Source organism: Talpa occidentalis, unplaced genomic scaffold, assembly GCF_014898055.3.
Source record: "Talpa occidentalis isolate TD23 unplaced genomic scaffold, MPIMG_talOcc4v2.1 talOcc4.9, whole genome shotgun sequence".
NCBI lineage: Eukaryota > Metazoa > Chordata > Mammalia > Eulipotyphla > Talpidae > Talpa > Talpa occidentalis.
Window position 1 is genome coordinate 1138847 of NW_023605305.1, and position 23987 is coordinate 1162833.

At 68.7% G+C, this 23987-nt stretch overlaps 1 protein-coding gene across 1 annotated transcript in view; it reads left to right on the forward strand.

Annotated features, from left to right (window-relative positions):
- Nucleotides 1-23987, forward strand: part of PRDM16 (PR/SET domain 16) — a 148640-nt gene that overhangs the window by 50665 nt on the left and 73988 nt on the right. Inside the window, 1 exon segment of the mRNA XM_037499564.1 lies at nucleotides 6505-6555. Coding sequence (XP_037355461.1) covers nucleotides 6505-6555 — 51 coding nt within the window.

The following is a 23987-nucleotide window of genomic DNA, read 5'->3' on the forward strand; positions in this document are numbered from 1 at the left end:
AGCTGGCCCTGGTGCCTTCCGAGCCCTGCACTCTGTGGCCCTGCCCCACTGCCCACCAGGAGCACAGCCCTGCCCCGGGGCGGCGGCGACTCGGCGTGTCTTCAGGGTGGACAGAAGAGCCCCCGCCTGAGGTCACAGGGCCTGGCCACCCACAGCCCATGCTGACCTCTGCCTGGCCCTCCCCCGGGGAGGGCACTGGGCACTGTGCTCATGGATGCCGTGGGAGCTCTGGCCCTCACTCAACCGCAGACCGTGGTTTGGTCAACGCTGAGCTTCAGCTCCTGCTGCCCCAGAGCCGGCTCTTGGCCAGAGGAGGTGTCGGTCCAGTCACCCCCGGGCCTCACAGAACCACCCACCTCCCTTGCCCACGTGCGTGGCAAACGCCTGGGCCCCCCTCAAAGCCTGCAGGGCGGCAACAGAGCAGCAGCAGAGCAGACCCTGGGGCCAGGCCGCTGTGTAGGACCAGCACCCAGGACTCAGGGCCGGCACCCAGGAGGCAGGGCCAGGCCAGACCACCTGCCTCCTTTGGCTGTTGGCCCCTCTGCTGTCCCACCCACACCTCGGGAGGAGGCGCTGGCGCGTGCGGGGGCAAGCAGCCCTCAGAACGTCCCCCTGGCTTCCGGGGCAGGCGTGTCCAGCCCCTGGAGCCGAGTGTCCCCTTTGAGGCAATCGCTGCTTGTCCAGAGTCGACGTGGGAGCCGCCGCCCGCTGCCAGGACTTCCGCGCACCCCTCCGGGACGCCCGTCCTCCGGGAGCGGGCGGCGCTGGACGCGCGGGTCCTTGGACGCGAGCCTGGGCCCTCGGGGTCAGCCCTCAGCCGCTGCCCGGCACTCCTCGCCGTGTGGTCCCCCAGAGTGTCCTCCCCGCGCCCAGGGTGGAGTCCAGCCCAGAGCCCCACTCAGGATCCTGGGAAGAGGCAGGACACAGGAGTGGGGTCCGGGACCCGGGAGGCCTGTCCTGCTTCGGCATCCCAGGCCGGGCCCCGGCAGCCCCACTGAGGACAGTGTCGGGAAGGGCCGGGCTGGCTCAGCCGTGGCTCGCGGGCCCACCCCAGGGCCCACTCGGCTGGTCCCGCAGGGCGCCCGCAGCGCCCTCACCGGCCGTCGCGCAGGCTGTGGTCCTCGGGCGCAGGGGCGCGTAGGGCCAGCCTCTCCTCAGAAGCTGCTCTCAGTTTGGAGTCAGTGTGAGCAAGACCCAGCCCCTGCGTCGTCCCGGCTCCGTGGGCATCTCCCGGATGCCCGGCTGGGGACATGGAGCAGGTGGCCCGAGCTCCGTCCCCCGCGCACGGTGGCCCAGGGCGAACAGTGTCTCCGCGTGGGCCCTGCGCTGCGGCCGCCAGCGTGCACAGGCCCCTCCTGCCCCGCAGCACCTGCCCCGCCCTGTCTTGGGGAGCCAGGCCCCTGCTCCCACAGAGGTGGACAGAAGCCCCCCCGCCTGGCACAGGGAGCCCCGAGAAGGGCCTTTCCACCCGCGGCCTCTGCCGGGGTCCCCTGCCCACCCACCTGGGCCCAGCCGCACCCAGCACAGGAGTCCTCGCTGTGCTCAGCAGGGTGCCACGGCCCCGGGTGGGAGGGGCCCCCGGGCTCGACCGTTGCCTCTGCCTGGAGCGGCTCTCTGCACCCGGCACTGCCCCGTCCAGGTTGACTGTCCCTGGGGTGGGCAAGCAGCTGGGCGCTCCATGCCAGCGGGAGGCACTGGGAAGGACCCCAGCCAGAGCAGCATCCACCCACCCACCCATCCGTCCATCCGTCCATCCATTCATTCAGCCAAGGGGACGGTGCGGTCCTGGGCAGACAGGGAGGGCCCCGCGCCCCAGGGGGGTGTGCGGGGGAGCGGGTGGGAGACCGGCCCCGAGGCAGCCCGGAGTCAAGCCGGCTTGCGCAGTGGCGGCCGCGGGTGCAGCGCGGTGGGCGTGGGAGGCGGGGCTCCCCTTCTCTGTGGGGGCCCTCGGGGGCCCTCAGCGAGGACCCCGGCCTGCCGGCAGGGCCGGTGGGGGCGGGGAGGAGGTGCGGGCTGGGAATGTAAACAGGGGGAGACCTCTGCGCGTCGGCTGCGCTCTCTGAAGGAGGCCGGGTCTCCTCTGGGGCACACTTGACTGTGTAAATATTTTCCTTAGGAGTAAGGAGAGAGCCTCCATTCACGGGGTAGGTGGCACTTGAAAGAACTGAGAAGTGTCTGTTCGGCATAAAAGCTAAAAACAGTGTCCAAGGCGCCTTAAAAAATCATTTCTGCAGCTCGAACACGGCCAAGCTGGGGTTTTTTTTCTTAATGCAAAAAATAAATAAATATCCCCGCGCCCAGTCGAGCGCTCAAAGGTCTGTGCCAACAGCCCCGAGCCTCAGGTCCAGGAGCCGGCGAGGCCGGCCGGCCGGTGACCACCCCCTGGCTGGCCGCCAGCGGACGCCGCCCAGCCCGGAGCGGGTGCCCCTCCCGAGGCCCGACGGGCTCAGGTCCAGTCCCGGTCGGAAGGGTCCAGGGGCCTCCCTTCCGCCCCGCACCCCCGCTGCGCCTGCCCCCAGGGCGGAGCTGGCACCAGCAGGGTCTGGACACGGGTCCTCCTGGAGCAGCGCCGAGCTCCTGCCGGCCCCTGGCCGCGCCCTGGGGCCCGGGGACCAGCCCTGCCCTCTGTCCTCAGGGGTCGAGGCCCGCAGTGGCCTGGTCAGCTGTGGCGGCTCCCGCACACGGACCACGACTTCAGTTTGCCAAAGGAAGTCAAGATGAGGGGTGCCCCTGGAAGTCCTGCCTCGGGCGGGGGGGGGTCGCTGAGGCAGAACCAGGCCTGTGACCTCCCGCCGCCGGCCGGCCCCTGGGGTCGCTGAGCCGCGTGGAGCCCGCGGTGTCAAGCAAATCTGCTGACCTGGGACTCGGGCTTCGCTGTCTGTGCAGGCCAAGTGTCTGCTGCACCCTGAGCCCCGCGGCCAGCGGGGTTTGCACGGCACGGGGAGGGTGCCGTTGACCCCTCGGGCCCCCGGGCTCCCTGAGTGACCTTCACAGGAGCCCTGACCCCCCAACACCCACAGAAGGGGCCTGGAATCAACTTCCAGCTGCTTCTAGACCTGGACACACGGCCCTGAGCACAAAGAAGTGACCCCAACCACGAGAGGAGAGAAGTGGGGTGCTCGGGGGCTGCGGGTGAGGGGTCCGAGGGGCCTCTGGCCACAGGCCAGAGGGGGCAGCCGGGGCTGGTCTGTCCACAGCGGACACTGAGGGCAGAGATGCCACTGGCCACGCAGCTGGGCCTGGACCCGGCCGTGCACGCGGGCAGCGGCGACTCCGCGCCGCCTCCTGGAGAACAGAGGGGGTTTATTTTAAGATGCCCCCCCTCCCCACCGGCCCCGCCGAGCGCCGTCCTGGCAGCGGCACCTGGGGTGAAGTGCCGGGTCAGGCCTCGCTTCTGGCTAAAACGCTTAGTCAAACACACCTAATCCTCTGCCTGGGCGCGAGCTGGGGCTGCGGGAGCCAGGGGCACTGCCAGCGGCCAGCGGCCAGCGGCGTGGTGCTGAGGACGCAGCCTGCAAAGAAAGAGGGTTTTCGGCGGCGCAGCAGGCGGGACCCAGGGTGAGCGCGGCCGTGTCCGTGAGGTCAGCGGCCGGTGAGCAGACGCGTGGGCCTGCCCGGCCCCGCCCTGCAGGCCTCACTGCCCCTTCAGGCACCTGGAGGGCGTCCACGCGGGGCTCCCGGGCCACCTCCGCTGCAGCTCATGACCGAGCTGGGCTTCTAGTCGCCTGGGCCCCACCCGCTGCGTGGCGTCACCAGCTGGCCCCTGCCTGCGGCCCCCAGAGCCCAGGGCCCTGCTCCCCAACAGCCAGGAGCTGGGGCCCCTGCAGCCCCTGCTCCCGCTGCCCCTGGACGCCCACGCACCTCTGTCCCTCTCGCTGGGTGTGTCTGGACATCTGCCTCCCTGTCCCTGAGTGACCACGGACTCTGGAAAGGTGGGCTCCGGTGCTGGGCTCCAGAGTCCAGGGCTCTCTCTGCGCAGAGAAGTTCTCGCAGTGTGGGCCTGGCTTCCGGGGCAGCTCCTGGGGACGTGTCTCAGTCTGTGACGAAAGACAGCGGTCAGGCTGGCCTTGGCCCAGGACGGGGAAGGCTGGACCTGGGCAGTCTTGGGGCAACAATTCTGGCCGCGCAGCCGCAGGATGGGCTAGGGAGCATCCGTCCGCTGTGCGGGGCACTGGCCGGCCCTGGGGGGAGTGTACATGTCCATCTTGAGCTACGGACATAGGAGCAGGAGCCCTAAGACAGGCCACGAAGGCAGGCCCGGCTCCTGCACCTGGGGACAGGGAGGCCACATGCATCCAACTGGGCATGCTGGGTCCCCTCTCATCGGGCTGCCCACCAGACGTCCCCACCCCGTCCCCCTGACCCGGCCCATGGTCACTACTGACCACCAGGGTGATCTAACCCTCCCTCGGGGCCCGCCCACCCCATTATGGCCACCCCGGGGTGCCTTTCTCCAGACCTGGCCTGGGCAGGGGTGGGGCTGGAGCCACCCAGTAGCATCCTCCAGGGAGGAGCTGGCCTAGCCCACCCCACAGGCTGGTGCGTCAGGCCCAAGCCTCCCTCGGTGCTCTGGCCACCGAGTCCACAGGCACAGGTCCCCCGAGGCTCAGGTCCAGTGGGGAGGCCCAGGGGGGCTGCAGCTGGGGCAGGCCGGTGGTCCCTGCGTGCGGTCAGAGCCTTCCCCTGCTGTTGGGTGCCGGCCCCGTGACTCGCCAGGGAGGGAGAGCAGGGCCCAGGGTCTGCATCCTTGACCCAGGAGGGAATGGTGTTGGGGCTCAGGGGCTCCCCCAGAAGGGAAGTGGCTCTGGAAGACGCCCCCCTCCCGGAGAAGGTTTTCTCCTCCTGGGTTCAGTGGCCCTTGGACCACAGAATTCTGCCCAGTTGAGGGGGCCCGGGCACCCCCACCTGGGATCCCCAGCCTACATGACACTGGCCATCCCTGCTGGTGGCCGGGCCGGGTGCGGCCTGGACGGGCGACAGTTGGACAGCGGGCCTCTGTTCTGGGGCCGTGCGGAGGACCCTGGGCGCCTGCCCGGCCGTCGGGCATCACGCCGCGCAGCCACTTCCCGCAGGCCCTGGCCTCGCCGCGATCTGGGCGGCCAGCCCCACTCTCCTCTCTCCGCGCTGGCCGAGCCTCCCGCCAGCTTCCCTGGCTCTTGACGCGGGCGTGCCAGGGTGGGCAGAAACAGCCTGCCCGCGCCGCCGCCTTGGGGGGCCCGCTGCCCGCCGCCCGGGCCCGTCCCTGCCGCTGTCCCAGGAGACCCGCGGCCCCGTGGGGCTGAGCGTTTTCTGTCTCGTTCTCTCTTCACGGAGAGTCACTTCCCAAACCCCAGTTTCAGATTCTATTAAGAGAAACATAAATTCCCCAAATGGGCAGAATTCTCAACACTGAAAGACGCGGCTTTTTGTTATCACAGCTGAGCCGGGCCCCGGCCAGGCTGGCACGCGGCGTCGGGCCTCTCGCTGGCCCACGGGCCCGGGGCGCCCCACTCCGCGCCCGCCATCCGAGAGGCCACCGCGCGGCCCGAGGCGCGAGGAGCGGAAGCTCGGAGTCGGCACCATTCCTCGTTCTGGTTTTCAAATATCCCTTTCGGTCTCGGTTTCTGTGTTACGGAAAGGACGCCGGCGCTTCTACACGGCGTGTGTGCCCGGCGCTGCCGCCCGGCGGGAGGAGCCCATTCTCCCGCTAACCTGTTAGTTCGCTCGGCTTGGAGAGCACTCGGGGCCCGTCCCTAACGCCCTGGCGTGGGGCCTGTGGTTTGCAGAGGGGCGCAGCAGACTCACCCCAGCGCCAGCACCAGCCTGGGCCCGCGCTGAGCGTGGGGGGACGCCCAGACCTGCTGGCACTGCCTCCTGCCCCCGAGCCCGAGCCGGGGCCAAGGGAAGGCAGGAGTCCCACGGTGCCCACGGCCCTCTGCGAGAGGGTCAGTTGTGGCCACCCCGGCGCGCCCAGGACGCTGCGCCACAAGGCCCCCTGCCACCTGACCCCTCTGAGGAGGCCCCTCCAGGCCTCAGGGCAGTGTCCTCCTCCCGGAGCCAGGGACGTGAGCAAGAGCAAGGGACCGCGTTGCTGCCCGCCTCCCCCACGCGGCAGTCGGCCCGGGCACAGCTGACACGATGGTGCCCGCACTGCGGCGATGGTGCCCCCTCCCGTCCTCGGTGGCACGGCCAGGCCTGGCCGCAGGCCGCTCCTCTCGCTGGAGGGCCAGCAGACCAGGGACAGCCTCCCACACCGGCGCCCTGCCGAGCTGCCCGAGGGCCGCTGTGCTGTGCTGGCCCCCTGAGAAGGCCCGCGGAGGGTCTGCCCGCGAGGAGCCCGCGCCTGCCGGCCTGGGCCGCCGCGGTCCTCAGTCCCCAGACGGGGCCGCACGGGAGACCCCAGGCCCTGCAGGCTCCGTGTTTCGCGGCCCGGGGAAGCCCCGTCCTCCCGTTCCCCAGAGAACACTCGATCGGCCCCGAGCGTTTTGTCAGAAACTAACAACCTCTTTCAAAATTGCTTTGCAGCAGATGCTGATGGACCCGGAGGTGCCGGCGCAGGAGAGCTGCATCAAGAAGGTAGGCGGGCGCCTCCGCGTGCTCGGGAGCGGGGCCGGGCCGTCGGGCAGCGCGCGGGCATCAGCCACTGCCGTGGGCACCGGCGGGGGCTGGACATGACCAGGAGGGGCCGGTCTGGCGTGCCAGCAGGTGGGGTCACGCGGCGCGCCGGGGGTACCTACGCCACGCAGGCTCAGCAGAGTCTGACGAGCAGGTGTGTCACGCGTGTCTGCACTGGACGCTCGCACTGGCCGTGGCCCCACAGGCACTTGTGGGCTGAGCCCTGGCGCCTCGGGCGTGCGAGTGAGCAAGTGCTGCTCTCAGTGGGGCAGGCGGGTGCCAGCTCAAGGTCCAGAGTGCGGAGTAGGCCCAGAAAAGTCACATGTACACACACACACACACACACACGCACACACGCACACACGCATGCACACGGACGTGCCTGCTGTGTACATTGCAGGCCAGCAGCTGGGGTCAGATCTAGAAATCTCCAAACCCAGAAACCACTTGTCAGAGTTCAGCTTCCATTAACTCAGGGAGTTAACACGTGCACACACATGCGCACACACGCACTCCACACACACACCGCACACGGTAGCTTAGCTGACCAGGCATTCTGGATTGTCCAGTGGAATAAAATAGCATGCTCTCTCCCGGCACCTGTGCTCAGCCGAGCAGGGGGGACAGTGGTGGACGGTGGGGGACAGCGGGTGGGGCTGCCAAGTGCCCCTCATGTCAGCATCACGGATGGGCGCGGGTGTCCTGCCCACCTCTCATGGGCCACGGCTTGGCCGAGTGCCCGTGATGGAAGGCCGCGCTGGCTGCGGGAGGAGGTGAGGCCGCGCTGGCTCACCAGACGTGGTCGGGTCCTCGGCCCTGCTTGGCAGCGTGAGTCGGGCACCTGGGCAGAGCTCCAGGAGGGAGGGGACCCGCCGTGGGGGGACCAATTGTTGGGGGTGGCACCTGCCGCAGGCAGGCTCACGGTATGGCTTGGGAGACGCCCTGGGCCTCGCAAGCTCGCCACCTCGGTGCCGGGGCCACCTCACTCGGGCTGAGTCTGGCTGCTGGGAACCTTTGTCCACGCGCCGGACAGTCCCTGCCCGCCTCCCTCCGCCACAGCGCTCTCCCGCCCACGCCCTCAGACCCGTCCAGAGCTGCCACCGCCGCGGCTGCAGAGCAGGGCTGCACCATCCACCCAGGGGCCGCGCCAGCCTCTGGCCTTCCAAGGTGAACCCGAAATCTTTTTTCCTCCACCACAAACACGGGACGGACCGTCTGACGCCGTGGGGAGGGAGGCAGGAGGTTGATGACGGCGGGAGCAGGGTCTGGCCTGAGCATCAGGGTCAAGACAGGAGGCCACAGGTCAAGTCTAAATAAAGGCAGGGGTTGTGAGGAGGCCAGGCCAAGGGCTGCAGCCCCTCCAGGGCCTCGGCTGGCCGCTCGGCCCAGTGTCGGGGGTGGTTACCGAGGGGCAGAGTGCCGGGTGCTGGGGGCGGGACCCCGCCGAGCGCGGGTGCTTGTCAGCCTGCTGAGGTCCAACTCGCCAGCTCGCTCAGAACAGGGCCGGGCCCGCAGCCGGAAGGTCAGGAAGGCCAGCAAGGGGCGCGGTCAGAGCGGCCTCCTGACCCCAGCCCAGCGCCTCCCCTCAGGCTCTCGTCACGCTGATCCCCGCTGACTTCAGGGTTTTCCAGCCTCTGCCAACCTGAGTCGTGGGCACCTGGGGCCTCCAGCTGTGCTGGTCGGGGACCCAAGGGCATGTCTGTGGGGCTCAGGGAAACCCAAGCCTGGCGCTTGGTCTGGCCCTTTGTCCAGGGGCTCAGAAGGGGGGAGGCTAACGCAAAGGCAGACGGTCGCCCACGGGGGTCAGGAGGACGGGTCCACGCAGCCGCCAGCTGGCCTTCTTTCCAGAATGCACGCCCGCCTGAGGACAGGCGCGTCCTCAAGGCCAGGAGGGCCTGGGAACGTGCCCCCGACCGTGGTGCCTCCCAGGCCCGAGAGGGTCCGTGTAGGGCCGACCCGGCGATGCCTTTCTACCGGAGTCAGACTCCTGTCACTCAGCTGGTGACTCGGCGGTGGTGTCCGGCCCATGGGGGCTCTTCCCCCGGGACACCCCTGCCTGGGGGCCTTACAGTAAGTCGGCACACGTTGGGAAGCGGGGGGCCGTGCCTCTGGGCCTCAGTCCTCCCGTCCGTGCCTCCTGCTCTTTATCCCTAGCAGAGGCGCAGGGCATCAGCTCCGTCGGGCCGACCAGAGACGCGCAAGACGGGGTCTTCCGCCGAGGCAGGCTCCAAACTGGGCGTAGGGTGCAGCCCCCGCTGGAGGCGCCCTGGCCCAGGACGTGGGATTTGAACCTGGGACCAGCTGGTCCGCACCCCAGGCCGGTTCTGTGAGAGGCGCCAGAGCGGGGGGCCCCTCCAGAAGGGGCGGGGTCCCCACCTGACTGAGCCTGGCCCCAGCCCCTCAGCCCCACCCCTCGCAGCCCCGTGCACCTGGGTCTCCCTGGTCCCCACGTCTCCCTGCGCCCCTCGTTCTTCTCCAGCCCCGTCCCCCCTTCTCTGCCTCCCCTCCGGTCCGCGGCCCCCGCTGTCCCCGGCCCCTGCGATGTGGGCGCAGATGAGACGGCCCGCCCCCGCCGCGCCCCGCCGCCGCGCCCGCGCGCCCCTCGCCCACCACGCAAAGTCACTTTGGCTGCAGGCTGCCTGCGCGGCCTCTCCTCCGCGGAGCAGGAGCTGGGCCCTCTGGGACTGCGACCCTATTTAGTCTCTGTTTACTTAGCGGGAAAGCCCGGGGCTCCGGAGAGCAAACAGCTGCGGGAGATAATCTAGCAGCTGTCCATCCATCACCCCGGCCTCCCTGGAGAGCCCGGCCGAGCCTGTAATAAAAAGGCCGGGCGAGGAGGCTTTGGGGACGAATAAAGAGCCGTGTTAAGGGCCGCTGGAAATGGATGGAAGACGTTATTAAGGCTCAATGGCCGTCTTATCAAAATCCAATAGGATACACATTTGGCAAAGGGCTTAAATTTATTCTTTGACTTTCTGGAGGGCTGGAATTTATCCGCTAACAAGAGTGTAGTCCACCCGGGGAGATGGTATCAGCTGAAAGAATTTGATCCAATCTCTGGTGATGTGAAAAGGGGGCGCAGCCGCCCCGCAGCCCCCTCCTGCTTTGTCTTGTTTGCTGTCCCCCTCGAAGAGGAAGGGCCGGAGAAACGCAAACAAAGAGCCGTGACCCTCCTCGGTTTCATTCCCCCCTCCCCCGCCCCCCACCCTCGGCACAGCAGGACGGGCACCGGCAGGGCCCGGTCAGGTGCTGTGGACGGGGGCGCCCGCCGGGGCTCAGGGCCGGGGGGCCGGAAGGAGAGTCCCAAATAAATTGAGCTAATAAAGTCCGACTGCCGGAACAGGGCGCGTGATGGGTCCATAAATCTCCCCGTTATTACGTACAAAATGCTACAGGTCATAAAAGTCATCTCCCGGCCCGCCTGGCTTCGGCCGCCGGGTGATCGATTGATAATTATGATAATTTGTGAAATGATTATTTGGATGTTAGGGCCGTGGTCTGTCCCGCTGGGCTTCGGAAGTGGACCTTTCTACAGCCTGACCGCGGCGAAAGGCCTCGGGGAGCGGGCAGCCCTAAGGGCCCCTCCGGGGTCCTTCCCGTGGGGACCCGGGGGCCCCCAAAGGCAGCTCTGGGCCCGGCCGAGCGCGGCAGCCCCAGCGAGGCGGGACAGGCAGCGGCTGCTAAGTGTCTTTTGTGCAGCAATTACTTAGCAGGCCACACACCCGGGGTCCCGGCGCCCCAGCTGCCGGTCCTGGCCTCGGGGGCATCTGAGCTGCCGCCCTCGCTGGGCAGGCTCCCGGCCCTGCGCTCACTTCCTCTGCATTGTTCCCCGAGGAAGGGACTATTTTCAGGGCGGGGGCGGGAGGGGAAGGGAGGTCACTGGGGCGAGGTGGGGAGATGTGCAAACGCGGAGCCCCAGGCTGGTGGGAGCTCTCGCTGCCTCGCCGCCTCGGCGGGGCTGGGCGGGGGCCCTCTGGTGCTCTCGGCTCGGCCCTGCGCGCCCTGCCCACGTCGGCCAGCCTGGGTTTGGAAGCCCCTCTCTCCTCCCCTGGGCTCTCCAGCGCGCCCCGGCCCAGCGGCAGCTCGCCCGCCGCCCGCATGCTCCACCGCCGCCCGCCCCAGCGCCCCCGGCGCAGCCCCAGGCCGGAGCGCCCTGCCATCGCGGTTATTAATTTGCATGTAGGATCAGTTATGTCTTTATGAAATCAAAGTGTGTTTAGCTGCCACGGAGACAACCCGAGTTGATTTTGATAATCTCAGGCTGAATAGACCCGCTTCGTTCCAGTAAGCCCCGCACAAAGGGCTGGACAGTGGCTGAGAGCCCTGACGACATGTCTCTCGTTCCTTTGTTCCGGGCTGCTGATAAAAGAGCTGGGAGTCCATTAATTCAGTGAATGAACATATAGTAAAGTCAGTCCCTCTTGAGAACGACAATGTGGAGGTCAGCTTCGGTCGCCATGGAAACTAAGTTCTCCTAAGAAGTTCTCATCCTTGATTTTGCTGAATCAAAGGCCGCAGAGCCGAGAGGTGTGAGGGGGCCGGGCCCGGAGAGGCGGCCAGCCTGCCCCCTGCCCGAGAGCTCCTGGCCGCGGCAGGCCCGAGGACCCCAGCGCCTCCCGCCCTGCCCCCCCAGGCCTGCCTTCTCACCGCAGGGGAGGCTTATCTCAAGAGGCCCCTTAGCCGAGACTTTGGTGCCCGGGGCAGAAAATCAGGCCGAGGGAGGGGCCGCAACCTGGAAGCAGCCCTGGCTGGACTCTGACCTCCGGCTGCCCTGCAGCTCCTGAACTTGCCCCGGCGGGGGCCGCGCTGTGGCCCCTTCCTGCGCTGATAAGGGTGATTTATGGGCCGATACAGTGGCGGGGTGAGTTATGGGCAGCACCAGGCCGGGTGACGAGGTTATAAATGTAACCTGTTTGCATTTTGCCCGCCCCCCCAGTCTAAATTGAGTTGATTGTGCCTTCCCCGCCCCCACCCCAATCTAAGGGTTCCTTAAATCAGCTTAAACCATCAGATTAGGCCTGGAGAGGCGAGGGTAATTAATCTCCCGCGGTAATTTATTAGCTGTGGGGCCAGAGGCCAGGCCTCGCTGGGCGCCGCCGGCCTGGGGTGCAGGGTGCTAGTCCTGGAACCTCCCAGCCTGGGAGCCACCCGGGAGGGCGGGCAGGGTGAGCCTGGCCCACTTCACCCTGTCGCTGCTCAGAGAGTGACAGCCACACGGCCCCGAAGCTGCTGCCGCCGCACCGCCGCGCGCCCAGGGCTGCGTCTTGGGGTGAAGGTCTGGAGGAAGGGGTGCAGGGGAGCCACTGGGCAGAATGTGGGAGCCAGGGCCTGGGGACTCCGCACGGGACCCCCGCCCACTGCCACTCTGCCCGTGAGCCTGCAGGCCGAGGCAGACGCGGGCTGGGGTGGCGGCTTCAGCCGGAAGGTAAACAAAAGGCCCCCTTTGGCCCGAGACCTGCAGCCCGGCCGGCCTCTGACCCCGGTCCTGGCCTTGGCATCTCTGCTCCCGGCGGCAAGTGGGAAGGCGGCCGGCGCAGGGGCTGGGAGGGCGCCTGGGCCCGAGGTAGGGGCCGCTGGCCCCACACAGGTCCTGCCAGCACCCCGGAAGGCGGGGGCACCTCGGCACCTCGGGTGTCCCTCGCAGTCCGGCCCGGGGACGGCGCCCAGAGCAGCCGCCTGCGCCGCTGCCGGGTAATGAAGCGGATTTATTATCTACATTACCGGCTTTATAGGAGCCAGATGGCGGCGTCCATAAACTCCGTAATCTTCAGGTGGGTGCAATAGCGGGTTAATTAAATTGTGCTGCACTATTAGGAGAGAAAATACATCAGCTCGGAGGCCGACTTCGCATCTTCTGCCGGAAACGCCGCACACCTCGCTGGAGCCGGGAGGGCCGGCTGCGGTGGCCCCCCCGGAGCCCAGCTGGGCTGGCGGAGAGCCCGCCCGCCCCGCCCGGCACCCTCCGCGCCGCTGTCATCTCGAGTGTCGGCGACTCCTGGTTTTACACAACCCGCCTGGACAGCTAGCCCTCCCCGGGGCCCCTCTCCAAGGGCCGCCGTGGGCCCGGGACCTCGGCCGCTGCGGCTGGTCACTGCCGGCCGTAGGCTCCAGACCCAGGGGTGGAGGGGGGCCTTCCAGCTGCTAGACCTGCAGCCGGTCTAGCGTCGGGCGCCTCCTGCCTGGAGGCAGAAGCGAGGCCTCAGCGGTGGCGTGGGGTCTCTGAGGCTGGTCTGGGGTGCTGTGGAAACTCTGGCAGGGCCCCCAAGGAAGGCTGCGCCCACCACGTCTGAGTGAGCGAGACCCTGACCCCGAGCTCATGTCCCCTCACCTTGCACCACTTGAGGGGACCCCGGCTTCTTGTGTCCCACCTGGCGTCACAGGTGTGGGTGCGGGGGGCTGGGAAGTAGTCACACCTGGCACTGAGCCACTAGCTGCCACCCCACAGCAGCTCTGGCCCCTGAGGCCTGGCCAGGCCCCCCGCACGCCCTGTGGGCTCTCGCGTGCCGCCGCAGCCGCCCATCTTGATGTCACCCAGCACCTCCACCCGCCGGGAGCAGGCCAAGCACAGGTGACGCCGCTCGCCCACAGCCTGAGCACGGACAGACGTGTCTGGGGCCCGGTGTGGGCCCTTCACCCCGCTCAGCTGGCCCCCTGGAGCTCAGAGGGGCCCCCAGCCGGCGGTCCAGTGCAGGCCACTGGCGGGATGAGCCTGGACCAGGCAGGGCCCGAAGCATGGAGGGAAAGCAGGCTCAGGGGAGAACACCCCACGTCTACCCACTCCAGGGACACCCCGGTCCCTGACCGGGCAGGGCCGCGGGACATGCCAGACATGGGGTCACAGGGAGGCCTGGTCCCAGGCCCAGGGCAGGCAGGGACCCCAGTCATTGTGGGGGGAGCCCCAGCCCAAAGCACGAGGACTCAGGGAACTGCCTCTGAGTGAGACGGACAGACAGACACCCTCGCCAGGGAGAACAAACCAGTGCCTCAAAGGACACTTGGATCTTCTGGCCCCCAAAGGGGGCTGTGCTCTCAGGGCACAGAAACACGCAGCCTTCAGTACCCATCCCACTGGGAGAGGCCACGAGAAGGCCACGCAGCGGACCTGTCTGAGGGGCTGGGCAGGCCGGACTTAGGGCAGGGAGGGCAGGCGCCGCTGAGTGGCCCTGAACTGGCAGTGGACACTGGGCGTGTGGACCTGGTGTCCGTGTGGCCATGGTCAGGGACGATGTGGCACCACTGGCTCTGGGGTCATGTCCACCGGGCTGATGCAGGCGGGGGAGGGGCGGGGACGTCCTGCTTTCCAGACGTTTCCCTACAAGCCCAAAACTGCTCTGAAAATAAAGGCTAGTAATTTTGTTTTTAAGGAGCTTTTAAGTGGCACGTCATGCGCTGCGCACGCACCTTCTGTAAAACACGAGGGCTCGCAAGCAGCCAAGCTGGGGTCGTGGGGGTGGAGCATGGGGGTGCAGGGTAGAGCCTAGGAGCGCAGGTTGGGGGTTGGAGCCCGGGGCGTGGGGGCGGATCCTGGGGGCTCTGCGAGTGGGTGGGGCCAACCTCTGCCTCTGGGGTGGAGGTAGGGCTGCTGCAGGAAGCTCATGTGGCCCCGCGGAGGCAATGGCCGTGGGCAGGGCCTCCCTGTGCCTCGCCGGCCCGTGGGGTGGGCAGCTGGGCACCGCGGGACCCTTCTCTGCATTTGGAGACGGCAAGGGCAGCCCCTCAGCCTGCTGACCCCTCAGGGGGCCTCTGTGCTGGGGCCGCTCCTGTCTTGTATCTCATGCCTGCGCCTGCCAGTTCAGCGGATGCTGGCCAGCACCTACTGTGGGGGGTGGGTGCTGTCTGGGGTGCCAGACCCGCCCCCTGGCCTCCCCATTTGGCGCTCTACTCACCTGCGTGCCTGGGCTGCTGGCCATGCTCATGGCACCCCACGGGCGCTGCCCCCACCCCGGTCAGGGCCCGTGTGTGGCCCTACTGGTGCCGTGTGGGCCGGGCCTCTGCTGCCTGCGGCTCCGGGAGCCATTTTTCTAGGCAGTCCCCCCTTGGCCGCTTCCCGTGTGCAGGGGCAGCGAGAGGGTAGCACGCGGCTCCTGGCCGGAGCGAGGGCCTCCTGGAGTGACAGGTGCCCCGGGAGCACCGCCCCTGCGCGGCCCCCGCCTCTCCTGTGCTGCTGCAGGCTCATGGCCGCGGGGGCCGCCAGCAGGCCAGGAGCCTCTCGCCGGCAAGTGAGAGGTTTCTCCAGAACAGTGTTGATAAATTAAGTAATAAAAGGCAAGACTTATTATTTTTTGCTGGATCCTTGCCTCCGCTGCTCCTGAGCACCGGCCAAGACTCAGCACACCAGGCCGCCGCGGCGTCTGTGCTGCCGGGACGGACACCGTCACCAGCGCGCTGGGCTGAGGGGCCCAGAGCCGCTGAGGGCGCCGTCCCAGACCGAAGCCGGCCTCGGCCGAGCCCCGGCGCGGGAGGGCAGGGACGGGCAGGCACGGGCAGGGAAGGGCCCTCACCCGCGCTCGCCTGGACTCCCAGCCCCGGCTCCCGGTTACCAGGGCCCCAAAAGGGCAGATAATTATCGGAAGAGAATCTGAAGCATGGGCACCCCAGAGAGCTGCAAAAATAAAACGAGGAGGAGGAATTTTGAATAGATTTCCTCCCTTTGTGCTGCTGTTTTGGACGCAGCGCAGAGGCAGGAGCGGGGCCTGGCACGGGGGAGGGACGCCAGGGCCGGGGAGGTCGGGGTGGCGGCCACAGGCCGGAGGGCTGGGGGCAGGGCGGCTTCGTCCCGCGCCCGGAAGGCAGCAGTCTGGGGGTGTCTCTCCACCTCACCCGGGGGGTTCGGCAGGCACTGGCCAGAGGCCCCGGGCGTGGGGCCCCGCGGCTGGGTCTTGGCCAAGTCAGCCATGTTGGGCTAAGACACAGGCAGGCGGCGGCCTGCGGGTTTGCTGCCCGGCTGCCCAGACCCAGCCTGGCCGGGTGACCAGTGAGGTGGCTCTGGAGAGGGCGGGGCCCCACCTTCCCTGGGGTTCCATGGCGGGGCCGCCCAGCTCGGCCCAGCAGCTCCCGAGCCCGGGCCCTGCAGCACAGGCTCCACCAGAGGACGGGGGCCTTTGGCAGGACAGCCGGCCGGCCCGTCCTCCGGTGCCGTCCACTCGCCTGCCCGTCTGCATGGGGCTGGCATCCCCCTGCCACCTCCCCGTGGCCTGGGCTGAGCCCTCCTCCCCCGGCATGCCCCGTCGCCCCCGCATCCGCCCCTGGTGCCCCTTCCTCGTTAACACGCGGGGCGCCATGCTGGCCACTGCTGTCCAGGCCACGGGCCGGCTGCTCCTCTCCGGGCCCTGGTTTCCAGCATCCCAGAAGCCCCCCAGCAGGACACACCTGGGGGCCAGACCCCCTCCTCTGAGCCGCGCCGGCAGCCCCCTTGAAGGCCGGGACTGGGGAGAACCCCTGGGAACAGGAAGGGGCTCGTCCGAGAACCTGTCCTCTGGCGCCTTGGCTTCCCCCACGCTCAGGCGGAGGTGACGGCTCCAGCCCGGGGCCCGCGTCCCTGCGAGCGGAGCCCTCCCGGGAGGCGCCCGCACGTGTCACGCTGAGTGAGACCCAGGGCCGGGGCAGCTGCTGTGGGGGTGAGGGCAGGGGTGAGGGTGGAGAGGAGGCGACGGTGCTGGTGGGGGGGGGGGGTGGACAGAACGGAGAAGACGCAGGTGACGACGGGGATGGGGTGCAGATGGGGACGAGGACGGTGAGGATGACGCCGATGAGGGTGGTGGGGCCACGTGACCACAGCGGGGGGTGCTCACGGCATTGGCGGTGATGCAGGGCCCCCGAGCCGCACCCCGACAGCGCCACGCGGGCCACGGGGCTCGGCGAGGGGGCCACAGGCCGCGCAGCTCTGCTCCCGTCCCCGCCCGGCGTGACCGGCCAGGCCCCTCCTCTCGGGACCTTGCTTTCCAGCTCGGTGCCCCCACCCAAGTCCCGGGCAGGGGGGACCCCCCGAGGCCGCGGGGAGCACGAGGCAGGACTCAGGAGAAACAACAGGAAGAGACTGAAAGGCCGCTCGTAAGCGGCCCCGGCTGGCCCTCCGCGGTGACCTCTCACCAGAGAAGCAGGCCGTGGGCGCTGGTAGGAGCTGCAGGACTTCCTGTGCGACAGGAGGGATTGTGAGGCGCGGGTTGCTGTTTTCCTTGGGAGGATGATGCAGTTGGGTCAAAATAGTTTTGCATTTGAAACCCCCGAGCGCCTTTGTCCTCCGCCCGGCTCGGCCTCCCCGCAGCCTCACAAGGCGTGGAAACATCCTGGAGCCTCCAGACGGCGCTCCCGATAAGCCCGTGGGCCTGGGCGCTGGGCGGGGGGCCGTCCCCAAGTCTGTTTACCGGCGGCAGAGGCCGGGGTTGGCGGGGGCCCCACACCCGCACCTGCCGGGCCAGCACCTGCCGCTGCCCCGGGGCTCTCCTGGTGCTGTCCCTGCCTTGGCGCGAGGCGGAGGCCTGGAGGCCTGGACTGTCCCTCACGGCCTGTCTTGCTCTCGCACTGTCCCTGCTTCGGAAACATCCCCTGGGTAGGTTTGTCGGGGGAGGCCTCTGGGCCGCAGCGCCCTCAGCTCCTTGGCTCCTTGGCAGGGGGAGCTGCCCGGGGCCAGGAGGAAGCAGGATGGGGTGCAGACACCTGTCCCCTCCTTCCTAAGCCACCGCCTCTGGGCGCCCCCGACCCCAGGGCAGGGACTGAAGTTGGGCTTGGGTCCCCGTGCAGGAAGCAGCACTGGTAGAGACAGATTTGGGGGGCACCGGGCAGGACCCCGAGGTGACTGGGATCCAGCCCTGGTCGCCACAGCAACAACAGAGAGCTCAGGGCCCAGCCAGCCCTGTGGGGCCCACGGGGGGCGCCGAGGGCCGGGCGCAGTGCTCGTGGCCTGTGCGGGGCCGGCCAGCACCCCCAGGCACCCGTCAGCCGGGGCCCCGTTTGCTTCTTTTGTGTCCAAGGCCAGGACGGGGCCCATTCAGCGCACAGCCAGGCGCCTCAACAGCCTGTCGGTCCTGCCGGCCCTGCACCGTGCGCCCCACCCCCTCCACTGCGCGCACGCCAGGTGTGGGCGCCGAGGCCCAGGCTGGAATCCTGGGACAATCCCAAATATGTGGGGAACGCGCTTGCCTGCGGGCGGCCCCGGCCACCAGACGGGCCCACCTGTCGGCCGTGGAAGGGGCGTCCCCAGCACAGGGGCCGCGGCCTTCCTGGAAGCGGGCACGAGCCTGGGCACCGCCTCCCGCCAGGCCCCTGCCCTGGGGTCTGAGCCGCCCACCCAGCTCCTGCCACAGCCCCCCAAGAGCCCGCCTGCACCCCAGCGGGTGCTAGCCTGGGGGTCCCCGGACTCCGTCTGGGAGAACAGACACCCGCCCAGGCCCTGCGTCTGGACTCGCTGCCCCCGGCCCACACGCGCCCCTTCCGTGGAGCGTCCAGGTCTCTCCTGGGAGAGCCCAGCTGGAGAGCTCCCGGCAGGAGTCTTCCCGGTCACTTAGACCAGGTGCGGGGAGTCTGCCGAGCCTGCCTGTGGGCCCGGCCCAGAGCCAGCGCAGCCACCCTGCCCGCGGAGCCCTGTCCAGCTGGGCTTGGGCACTGGCCAGTGCTGGCAGGGCTGGGGTGCTGAGGCCGCGCATGGCAGGGAGGGGCGGGAGAGCCGCGGGCGAGGAGCACCCTCTCCAGCGATCCCGGTGGGACCCATCCTCACACCCTCATCTCCCCTGTGACCGGGGGCACCAGGCCCTGTCCCCAGGGTGGGGCTGCGGCCTGGGTCTGGGGTGTGGACGCCCCCCGTGGCAGCGTGGAGACCACCGCAGAGCCACTGCCTCCTGAGGGGCACAGCCCAGGGCTGGGGCAGCAGCAAATGGGCAGGCCGTGTGACGCGGGCGTGGTGCAGGTGTGACGCGGGCGTGGCAGGTGTGACGCGGGCGTGGTGCAGGTGTGACGCGGGCGTGGTGCAGGTGTGACGCGGGCGTGGCAGGGTGTGACGCGGGTGTGATGTGGGTGTGATGCTGGCATGCCCAGCTGCATGGCAGCAGATGCCCTGCGCAGTGGGCCAGTGTAAGAAGGCCAGAGTCTGAGGGGGCAGCAAGGGTGTTCCCGGCAGAGGAACAGTGGTCAGGGGGCCCCAGTTGCCGGGAGGAGGTGTGGGGTGGCCGGCCAGTGCAGGGCAGTGGGGGTGGGCAGGGTGGGGGCAGGGAGGTGACGGCCAGAGGGGGGCGGGCAGGTCCAAGACGGCAGGACTCGGACAGGGACGTGGCGGCCAGCGTGGGCGGAGCTGCCGGGCTGAGGGGCCCTTGGGCGAGTGGACCCGACTGGAGCGGTGGCTTCAGTGGGAACCGGCGGCAAGCGGGCGAGAGCAGGAGGGTAGGGTCAGAGGACCTGCGGGCCAGGGGCACTGGTGGCCCCTCGCGGGATCCTGGGCACTGGGGATGGAGGCCGGGGCCTGGCCTGGGGGTGCGACTGGGATTCTGGGGCCCCTTGAGGTTCTGGGAAGGAGGGTGGGCATGAAGCCCGCCGGAGGCCGGGGTGGGGGGGAGTACTGGGGTGACTGCCAAGGCCGCAGCTGTGTGCCACCTGCTCCCGGCCGCGCCCAAGCAGCGGCCCGCCGGAGGGTGAGACGGGGGCAGGTGCGGGGCACACCGTGAGCCCCAGCTGGGCAGACCTGCACCCGCGCTGCGCCCCAAGCCCTGCCTCAAGCCTGAGGGCAGCGGCCAGCGTCCCCGTCCCGACGGGGCCCCAGCCCAGGCCCCTCGTCTCAGAGGTCTGCATTGTCCGGGCCGCCGGGCGGCGAGCAGCCGCCGAGTCAGCAAGAACGCCGTCGCCGCGTCATCAGAAATGCCGGCGGCGCTGTTTCTTCCCGCCCCAGGCGTCCAGAGACGGGCCTCGCGCTTCAGCTGTGACGGGAAGTTAATCAAAGTGGGATTTTGAGCAGCACCGGCCTCTGACATCTTAATCTTTATTAAAGAGAAGTAAACTTCCAGGCCTGCCCCCGCAGCTGGACGCAGGGGAGGGTGCGGGCACCCTGGCCTGCCAGAACCCGTCCCGCCGCCTCTGCTTGCCCCGGCGGCCCGCCTGGACGGCGCACGCGCAGCTGCTGCCCCACCCTTGTCTCCTTTTATGGAGACGTGATGCCGTCGGGCGCCGGGCGCATCCGTGGGGGGCAGGCATCACCGGACCCGGCCGCCCAGCCCGGCACAGCTCCGCCTCTGTCCCCGCGTGGGCCCGGGTCACACCAGTGGTCGTGGGGGCTTTGCGGGTCCTCGAGGAGGGTGGCGCTGTCCTGGGCTGCTGGGCTGCCCGTGTGGACGTGCGGTCCCGCCCATGGCTGCTGCCTGCGTGTCCTCCCTCGTCCAGGCAGGTCCGTTCTGCCCGACGCCAGGAGGTGTGGTACGAGCAGGGGACGGCCACTTCCCTGGGCGACTGCCCAGGAGCCCCCCTCGTTCTGGGGTGCGGGATCCCAGGGCGACTCTAAGTCTCGTGCCCAAGACTGGGCTGCGGCTGGGGACCCCCAGGCAGGGCTGGGTCCCCCAGTGTGCGGAGCTCAGCTGACGGCCCAGCCTGGGTGCAGCCTGGCCGGCTACCCCGGGACCTCGCACACCTCGCACCTCCACGTGAGCACTTGGGGCTGCCACGCGGGGTCCCCGGTCACTTGCAGGCCCTGATCGCGTGGCCGCCGGGGACCACTGGGAGCGGGCGGCCAGCAGCGGGCTCGGGGGTGCACGCGCGCATCGGCGTTTGTCTCGGCTAATCCACCCCGGAAGGGGGAAGGGGAGGGTCTTTGTCAGTCTCCAAGCAATTAAGATAATTAAAAAAGAGAGTTTCTTGGGTAAACAAGCTCTTGGAGTGTGACCCCTTAATTAATGGACCACAGGGAGAAATTACAGCGGTGGCAAGATAATTAACACGTGCGTCTAAACGAGCTGCAAGACGGGCGTGGAGGGCAGCCTCGGGCTGGCCAGGCCGCGCGGAGACCCGCCCGCGCTCGTGGGCGCCGCCTGGCCAGGTCGGCCGCCCGCTCCCGCCGCCCACAGCTGGCCTTCGGGTAGGAAAGTCCAACGCTCTGGCAGAAAGCGGGGCCTCCTGCCCTCCCCCAGCGTGAGCGTCCGCGGGGCCTCTGAAATATTCTGGAATATTGCCCATGTCGGGGGCAGCGAGGGCTTGTCGGGGCTCCCCGGGCCTGGGGGAGGAGGACCGGCGCCCCCGCACCTTGTCTCCAGGTCCCCCCGGCTCCACCCGGGCTCTCCAGGCGGTGCGGCTGCCCGCGGGGCAGCAGGAGGGCGCAGGTACCCCAGCTCTCGCAGGGGATCGGAGCCACTGGGCCGGGCCAGCATCCCGTCATTGCAGCGCCACGAGCACCGGGGGTCCCCGCACATGGAGGCCCGTCCTCCGGGGCAGCCCCAGGGGCAGGGAGGCTGCCTCACGCCCTGCCAGGCCCAGGGGTCCCTCGGCCTCGGGAGACGTGTGTGCCCGTGGCGGGCCGCGTCTCTCACCTCGAGAGCCCCCTCAGGCCACGGCATCCAGCCCGGAGCACACGGCAGATGTTGGCCCCGCTGCGGAGGGCGGGCAGGCGGGGACCTCCTGGGGCGGCTCTGAGGGCCGGGGCTCCTGGGCCCGCACGCCCCGCTGGCCTCTGGGAGCTGCTGTGTGAGGTGTGCGGTGAGGGGGCCGAGGCCGGTGGCTGAGATGCCCACCATGCCCACGGCCCGGGGATGGGGCTCTCTTCAGAGCAGTGTGGTGGGTGGGGCTGCTGGGCCCTCCGGCTGTGCTGAGGGCTCAGGCACGTGGGGGCCATGACGAGCCTTGGGCAAGGGTCTGGGGACTTTCTCCCTGCCTCACCCCCTTGTCAGGGCTGCCGGGCACAGGATGACCCCTGTCCCTGGTCCAGGGACCCGCCAGGTGTGAGACAGGCCTGCAGCTGGGCGGCAAACTCGGTGTCCTGCCTCAAGGCCAAGCCCCGGCGGGCGTGTCCGCCCAGGCCAGCCCACTGGCCACACCTCGTGACGCCCTGGCCTGCCGTCCCCCTCTGGGGGTTCACACTCACCGGCAGGTACGGCAGGGCTCACAGCACGGGGCCCAGAGGAGACAGCCAGGCTGTCAGGAGGACACACCTGGCCGGTGGAGCCGAGAGTCGCCGTCCCTGTCTGGAGCGGGGTTCCCCGCAGAGGGAGCAGAATGTGCAAAGCCTGGAGGGGGGACGGCCCTGGGAAGCAGGTCTGTCTGTCTGTCCATCTGTCTGCCAGGAGCACAGGACCAAGCCAGGGGAGAAAGTGGTGTTAGGCAGGGCGTGAAGGCCGGGGGCCATGGGGGCCGCACGTCAGCACCCACCCGGCCAGGGCTCGAGGGCTGCCCCGGAGGACGGGACAAAGTTTCGGGGTCCCGAGGAGTGCAGCTAAAGTGCGACCCCTCACCAGAGTCGCTTCCACTGCAGGAAAGCAGGGCTGGAGCAGAGGGCAGGACGCCGGGCTCGTGGTGACACCTCACGTGATCCGTGCTCTCTGCTCTATTTTTAAAATCCCCCCATACAGAGACTCGTCCAAATTTGGGGAAGCGAGTGGGGCAGGGAAGAAGGCCCGAAGGCACTGTGCCCGCGTTCCTCCCAGCCCCGGGGGTGGGCGCGTGCCTGGGGGGGTTCACCTGAGCGGGGTGTGTGGAGCGCCCCCCCAGGAGGAGAGCGGCCGGGCTGGGCTGGAGCGTGGCGTGGTCCGCAGGTGCAGGCCCAAGCTGCCTGCCGGACCCCGCGTCCACACCGCGCGAGTGGTCTGGAGGTGGGGGCTGCTCCCGGTGCCCCCCGCCCGGAGGACGGGCTGTGCGCTGGCTGCAGGGGCCACCTGCCCCGACTGCTGCCATCCACATGGGCGCAGGGTGTCCCTGACCCGCATGTCCCCGCACAGCACCCCACGGCACCCCTGGGGGCCATGAGGACGGAGACCCCGTGGTGGGAAGCGGTCGCGCCGGCCCCCGACCTGTGGAGGAGGGTCCAGACCGTTAGCTGCCCCACACGAGGCCCCGAAAGCAGAAAGAAGGCCCAGGAGTCCGCTCCGAAGCGTCTCGGGCTGACCGTCGCCGGCCTCGCCTGCCAGAGCCCGGTGCCCTGGCAGGTAACTTCCATCCAGCGCGTCTGAAATGGCACCTAAATGAATTAGCAATAAAACGGACTTAGGCCGAGCAGTGGGGACCCCCATTAATCTCGGGTTAATCACTAAAGAGGTGCCATTCACTTTTCTTAAGAAGTCACATTTTTCTCCCCTGCTGGCGACCAGATTTCATAAAGTAACATATTTCTAATGAAAGGTCTCGGCTTGAATTAAACCCTGAAGGTTTATGCAGATTTCGCGTTTGATTGCTGCTGGCACGGCTCTTAGCGGCGGCGGCGCGGCCTCCCAAAGGCCCCAGCGTGCAGTTCATAATATTCTTTGAAACAGAATAGCGCTCTCGCGCTTAGTGGCTTTAATCAGCCCTGACTTTTGATAGTCAAACAATAGCTAATTACAGTAACACCTGCCTGCAGGCCCGTCACGCCGGCTCCCGCGGGCGCGCCTTGTCTCGAGCTGTGTGATTGCTGCAGCCGCGCCGCGCGCATGACACCCGGCGACCCGGTGGCCATTAGGGGAGGCTCGCTGCTGCCGCGGTGCTGGCTGTGCCATTACGCCCTTCCCCTTTGTATTTTGGGGGGTGGGTGATGGCGAGGGCCGGGAGGGGAGAAGGGGCCCCGAGAGCCGGCCGCCGGGCGGCGACACCCCTGCCCCAAACCCTGGCTCGTGGGCTCCCTCGGCCGAGCCAGACGGGCCCGGGTGCGGGCCCCGGGCACCCGGGCGGGCAGTTGGGCACGGTCGTCTGAGGCGGGTGTGATTTCCGAGGCGCTGCACCGGGACGCGGGGGGCCGGCTGGCGGGTGGAAGTCATAAATTACTATCTCGTTTAAGTCTTTCTTTTCTCATTAATTTTGCCTGGCAAATGAGGCTGAGTTTTCCAGAATCCAGCCAAGTGAGTAACATCAGCCTGTCAGCCGCGGGCCTGACAGACCCTGTAACAAGTTTCCGGGAATGATCGGGGGCCGTGGACCCAAATGCGTGGGGGCCCCACCACCCCGATGCAGCAGACCCACCTGCTGGCCCCTCAGCTTACCCCCGTGCCGCTCCGCAGGACCCCCCCAAAAGACTCAGACCAGGGAGGGGCCGTGCGGCTGGGCCCTGCGGGAGGGTGAGCATCTGGTCACCCGCCGGCCACCGCGGGCAGGCTCCAGGTGGCAAGCCGGGTCACTGCTCCTGCCAGGCCGTGCCCCTGCCGGGGGTTGTTGGGTGCAGCAAGTGGACCCCAGGCAGAGCCGAACCCGCCACTTTCTGATGCCCCCGGGGCCCCCGCCAGCCCCCACGAGGCCCCTTGCGC